Source organism: Podarcis filfolensis (assembly GCF_964270895.1).
Source record: "Podarcis filfolensis genome assembly, chromosome: 6".
NCBI classification, from domain to species: Eukaryota; Metazoa; Chordata; class Lepidosauria; order Squamata; family Lacertidae; genus Podarcis; species Podarcis filfolensis.
In genome coordinates, this window is record NC_139609.1 from 92759390 (window position 1) to 92765392 (window position 6003).

At 48.0% G+C, this 6003-nt stretch overlaps 1 protein-coding gene across 1 annotated transcript; it reads left to right on the top strand.

The window, feature by feature from the left end:
* Positions 1–742: 742 nt before the first annotated feature.
* NPBWR2 (neuropeptides B and W receptor 2) lies at positions 743–3228 on the top strand. The gene is made up of 2 exons (XM_083619710.1): positions 743–1035; positions 1323–3228. The coding sequence occupies exon 2, from the start codon at positions 1803–1805 to the stop codon at positions 2865–2867; it is 1065 nt and encodes a 354-aa protein (XP_083475836.1). The 5' UTR covers positions 743–1035; positions 1323–1802; the 3' UTR covers positions 2868–3228.
* Positions 3229–6003: the final 2775 nt, after the last annotated feature.

The window sequence follows — 6003 nt, forward strand, 5'->3', positions numbered from 1 at the left end:
ACAGAGTGCTAGATCTGCTCAACATACGATGGGAAGAGACGTAGTTCAGAGCATCTGAGCTGCAGGTGGACCTCACGTTCAACGCCTGACATCTTCAGGCAGGGCTGCCTGAAGCCCCAGAGAGCTTCTGCCAGTGTTGAACTAGGAGGGCTGGTGGTCTAATTCGGTACAAGCTGACTTCCTATGCTCCATGACAGAAATGGAAGCAGGAAGCAGGTAATGCTTTGTGCAAAAAAACCATGTTTCCTGTGATAGGAAACAAAACTGCCTGTGCTGTTCTACATGCCTTTTGTCTCCCATTATCTGCAACTCGGCACAACTTTAAGAAGGGGCACGGGAATTGGGCACAGCTGTCAGGGAATGAAGCTTTTGGAGATATGTAAACTCCAGTTATCCTTGTTTCAAAAATTAACCACACACAGTTTCTCCTTCTCCCCCCTTTTTTTTTTAAAAAAAGAAGGAACCACAGCATTTTGTAGTCCCGCTCGGGTGATCGTTACTTAGGCAGACTAAAAGAGAGATAAACAACCATTGCATTTACCCAGGGTAATTTATTTGGTTTAGTTACACACACACACACACACACACACACACACACACACACACACGTGCCGTTGGAATATAGCATGTCAGCCCACTACTGGTTCCTCCTTTGCCTCCAATTGAGACGGGAGAGTCTGAACAGTGAGAAGCAGCTGGGTAGCAGATGTTAAGAGTTAAACGTGAGAAATCCTGACTCGACTGGGTGAGAGGAGCACTCAGAGCTAGAGGGGAGTTTCAGCTGATGAAGTAGGAGCCTAACCTGGATGTTGTCTGATCTAAGCAGTGCCTGAAAGGAAAGGAGGGGGAGAGGATCACAGCAAACTCAACAGCTTAAAATCTAGCAGAGCTCTATTTATTTCTCTGCTCTCTGCAAAGCTGGGGTGCCAGTAAGATGATCTTTGGGGATGTTGTTCAGCACCTGTTTCTTCCACATTGAAGCCACTTGCTGGAAGCTGGACTTGGAGTGAAGAGTAACATGAAATCTACACAAAGGTAAGGTTAGTGACATCTCTTTTTAAATACCATTTTTCTCTTATGCTTTGATGCTCTTTTTCGTTTTGGGAGTTTGCTTTCCGATGCTGCACAGGCATGTGAGTTTGAGCATGTTCAAGATCGTTTTGGGATGCCTGCATTTTGAAGCCGCCGCTCAACATGAGGGTGCATGCAACTTAGACTGGGGCAGGACTTGGTGGCATGGGGGTATAGCTGCCTTTGGGCTTTTAAGAGGTTTATATACGCTTGTCTCATTATTCTTTAATGTCCTCATCCCTCTTCTGCAGGGCATTAGGAAGTGTCTGCTGCATCCCCAGGAGCGAATGAAATCACAGCTGTAATGGATGGGGTACCGCTCTCTTCATTGCCTCTGAGTGGATCTGTGGGGAGCAGCCTTGTCATGTCCTAATGGCCAGTAGCTAAGTTAAAAGCTACTTTCATTTCCATCCCTGATGCAGAAAAGGGGCCGGTGAATGATTACATGGACAAAGCTTGCTCAAGGAGTTAATCGGATGGCAGTTTTCATTTTTAGAGCAAGAGCAGCGCGATTTTAAATAGCCGGATGATCGTGACTAATACATAAGAGGCACAGCTCAAAGGGATGCTGCTCTTGACATGGAAGATCACTTTCCTTTCACTTTCCTAGCTTCGATTTGGTCCTGCCCTCGACAAGCATTTGCGCTTTGGGATGCGATCTAAGACATTTAGCACAATCTGCACATAGCCCTCAGCTAGACCTTCTGAAAGCAGCCAGATCACCCTGGGATATGCTTCTGGTCCCCACTTACCTACAATATAACTTGACGAGCAATTGGGAAACAGAGCGAGGAGGTATGGCAGAACCTGGGGAGGATGGAGAACTGAACGCCACCTGCAATGGAACAGGTGACCCCTGCGGCACAGGCAATATTACAAGCTACAACCTCACTTCCCACGAACAGTCCCCGGACTTCTATGTCATCCTCCCTGTGATCTACTCCGTGATCTGCGCTGTGGGTCTGACAGGCAACACGGCCGTCATCTACGTGATCCTCAAAGCCCCTAAGATGAAGACAGTGACCAACATGTTCATCCTCAACTTAGCCATCGCCGATGACCTGTTCACTCTGGTCCTACCTATCAACATCGCTGAGCATCTCTTGCACTACTGGCCTTTCGGAGAGGTCCTCTGCAAGGTCATCCTCTCCATAGACCACTACAACATCTTCTCCAGCATCTATTTCCTCACCGTCATGAGCATAGACAGGTACCTGGTGGTCCTAGCTACCGTCAGCTCCAAACGGATGCCCCATCGCACTTACAGGGCAGCCCGTATCATCAGCTTTGGCATCTGGTTCCTAGTCACCCTGATCGTGTCCCCCTTCTTCATCTTTGCCAACGTCTACGAAGACGGTCTGGGCATCAAGAGCTGCGGCCTCAACTTCCCCCGGCCCGAACAATTTTGGTTCAAAGCCAGTAGGATCTACACACTCATCCTGGCCTTCGCCATCCCCGTCTCCACCATCTGCATCCTGTACACCATGATGCTGTACAAACTGAGGAACATGCGCTTGAACTCAAACGCCAAAGCTCTGGACAAAGCCAAGAAGAAAGTCACCATCATGGTCTTCATCGTCATGGCCGTGTGTCTCTTCTGCTGGACACCGTTTCACCTGGCCACCATCGTGGCCTTGACCACTGACTTGCCCCAGACCCCTGTGGTCATTGGCGCCTCCTACTTCATCACCAGCCTCAGCTATGCCAACTCTTGCCTGAACCCCTTCTTGTACGCCTTCCTAGACGACAGCTTTCAGAAGAGTTTCAGGAAGATGCTGGAATGCAGGGCTGCTTGAAATATCAGCCGTGCCTCCTGGAGCCTCACCAAGGCCCCTTTCGTATTCGTCATGGCTGTCGACGGCAACTGCTGCAAACTTTGCAACACGTGTCCCCGAAGAACTTCGCAGCACTGTTTCACTTTCATTCGGATGCTGCTTATGTCTTCTCTGTAAGGGCCCTCCTGCTGTGCTTTCGTTGCTTTTCGATTTTGCTTTGTTAGAATGCCTATAAAATATATATATTGTCAGAAAGGGGAAGGAAAAGAGATCTTGAACTTGTAGAAATGTCCTTTTTGTGTGTCCTTAGTCTGTGTCTGCCCCCTGGTGGACAATAACAGGGGGAAAAAATCCTAATTAAATAAACAGCATGAAAATGAGAGGTTGGGGGTCTCTGTGTGGATGAGCTTGGGTGGTTATTTTTATTTATTGGTAAAATATTCATACCCTGCCTGTCACCCCAGAAGCAGCCTCCCCAAGGCAGCTCACAGGCAGCTAAAATATACTTTTCAATACAATGCTTTGTTTAAAGGGCTGGATTAAAAACACAATTGTACAGCAGGTAATAGAATCATAGAATTATAGAGTTGAAAGAAACCCTGAGGATTGGCTGGTCCATCCCCTCCAATGCAGGAACACACAGCTGTCCCATATGGGGAGTGAACCTGCAAACTTTGGCATCATCAGCACCACACTCTAACCAACGGAGCAGATGAGCAAGTCAAATCAAATACTTAGAATCATAGAATCTTAGAGTTGGAAGGGACCCCAAGGATCATCTAGTCCCACCCCCTGCAAATGCAGGAATCTCAGCTAAAGCATCCATGACAGATGGCCATCCAACCTCTGCTTAAAAACCTCCAAGGAAGGAGAGTCCATCACCTTTCTAAGGAGTCTGTTCCACTGCTGAACAGCTCTCACTGTCAGAATGTTTTTCCTGATGTTTAGTCAGAATCTCCTTTCTTGTAACTTGAAGCCATTGGTTCGAGTCCTGCCCTCCAGAGCAGGAGAAAACAAGCACACTCCCTTGATGTAATAGAAATAATTTTTTACACCTGACCCACCTAAATGGCACAAAAGAGGGAGCCAGGTGAACCTCTCTGGACAGGAAGTTCTACAACATGGGTGCCACAACGGAAAAGGCTCTGCCTTGCATACTAGCAAACATTTCTGATGGCAATGGGGCGCAAGACAGGGTGTCAGATGATGTGCTCAGGGGATCGGGGGAAATAAGTTTATAGGGATTTCTGGAAAATGATAATCATTGTAAATTGTAACCAGAAACATACTCGACTCTATTGCATACGAAAGCCCTGCTAGATCGGGCTAGAGGTCTAGCTAGTTCATTATCCTGTCCTCAGAAGTGGTCAATGAGATGCCTCTCCTGGGGAACTTGAGTGAAATAGCAACTCTCCCTAACTGTGATCGCTAGCAGCCAATGCTCAGAGACTGTATGCCTCTGACAGTGGACATGCAACATAGCCATCATGGCTAGTAGTCATTGATATCCATGAATATCCTCCATGAATTTGCATTACAATTCCTACAAGGTCAAGGCAGTGGAGATGGTTCTTCCCTCTTAATTTTTATCTCACAACGACCCTGTGAGGTAGGCTATTCTGAGAGGCAGTGACTGGCCCCAGGTTGCCCAGCGAGCTCCATGGCTGAGTGATGACTTGAACCCAGGTCTCCCAGTCCGACGTTCTATCTGCCACACCACACTGGCTCTTATGTGTTTGTCTGATCCTGTTTGAAAGCCATCCAAGTTGGTGGCCATCCCTACGTCGTGTGCTGGTAAATTGGAACAGTAGCTGTGTGCAGTTTTAACTATTGGTTGCTTGAAGGAGTCCTCCCAGCTACTTCTAGGTGTGCACCCAATAAGGCAGTTGCCACAACAGAGAGGGTCTGTCCCTGTCCCAGCTTCTGTATCTCCCCCTCCCAAGCTGCAGGCAAGCAGGCAAAGCCTTGGCCAGTGTGTAACCTTCTGCTCCTCCCTCTTCAACCCTCTTCTGGTCCTGGGAGACAGTGGAGCAGGAGAGGTGGGGACAGGAAGAGGAAGTGTAGAAGCCCTTGACTCGACACCTGCCTGACCTATCTCTCCCTTCTGCACCTGTTCTTCACTCTCCAAACCTGCAGCTTCTCCTCTCTCTGACTCTCATCTTCCGGCTGCTACAGGTCCTCCCAGTTCCCTGATCCCTTATTTAAAGTCAGCGTCCAAACCCACTTCTCCCGGTGCCCTCTTATCAGTATCCAGCCAGCACTCCTCAGTCTCCAGCCAGTCCCTGCGCCAATCAGCTGTTCTCCTGAGCATTTTCAGCACTGACCTCTGGACAGCTCCTGGCCTCCCTGGCAGGATTTTGAAACACATGTTAGAGCTGGTAGGAATGAGGCCTGGATCCAAGTGCACTTAAATACCAGGTGAGAGAAATCTCAAGCCTGGGGGCCAAATGCAGCCTTCCTGGTTTCTTTTTATGGCCCTCAGGAGTGTCTCCAGACCACACACTTCACTGGCTCTGCATCACCCCACAAGGGATTTTGCCTGGCTGGAATTTGCCCTTGAGTGCAAATAATTCTTCTTGCATGCCTGGATGGAGAGGGGTGGGTGGATATGAGTGGAAACTAGCCTACTCTACAAATATAAAATTTACATGTGTTACTCCAGTCAGACTAGGCAGCAGTGAGCTAGATGGAAATGCAGTCTGACCTAAATGCCTGCCAAGAAACCATGTCTTGTTCCACGTTCCTGACACCCAACTCTACCTGTCTCTAGACTCTGATAAGAGACTATTCTTCCACCTTAATGTTTCATTTCCTGGAACTGCTTCCCCTTGAGAAGTCAGAGTGTTTGTGGACATTTAATAAAACGCCTAAAATCTGAGATCAGGAAGGGAAGGCATCACAGAAAACAGGCGCTCTGAGTCATATTTCCCCTTCCCTTTCCATTTGGGAAATAGCAGTTTGTTCTGGCTCTTAAATGGATCCTATTTTTGTTCCTTTCCTCTGCTCTCTTTGCCGTGATAGCATGATTCACACATTTGAACACAGCACAAAAGGGGTTTATCAAACATCCAGCATCAGGGCACGGCGTCCTCAAAGCACTTCACTGAATCTGCGCCTTGGTACAGTTCTGAAAGCCATGAATATTTCTTTCCCTTTA

Excerpts from the sequence above, each read along its gene's own strand:
- NPBWR2 (XM_083619710.1), top strand. The coding sequence starts at position 1,803 with ATGCTTCTGGTCCCCACTTACCTACAATATAACTTGACGAGCAATTGG.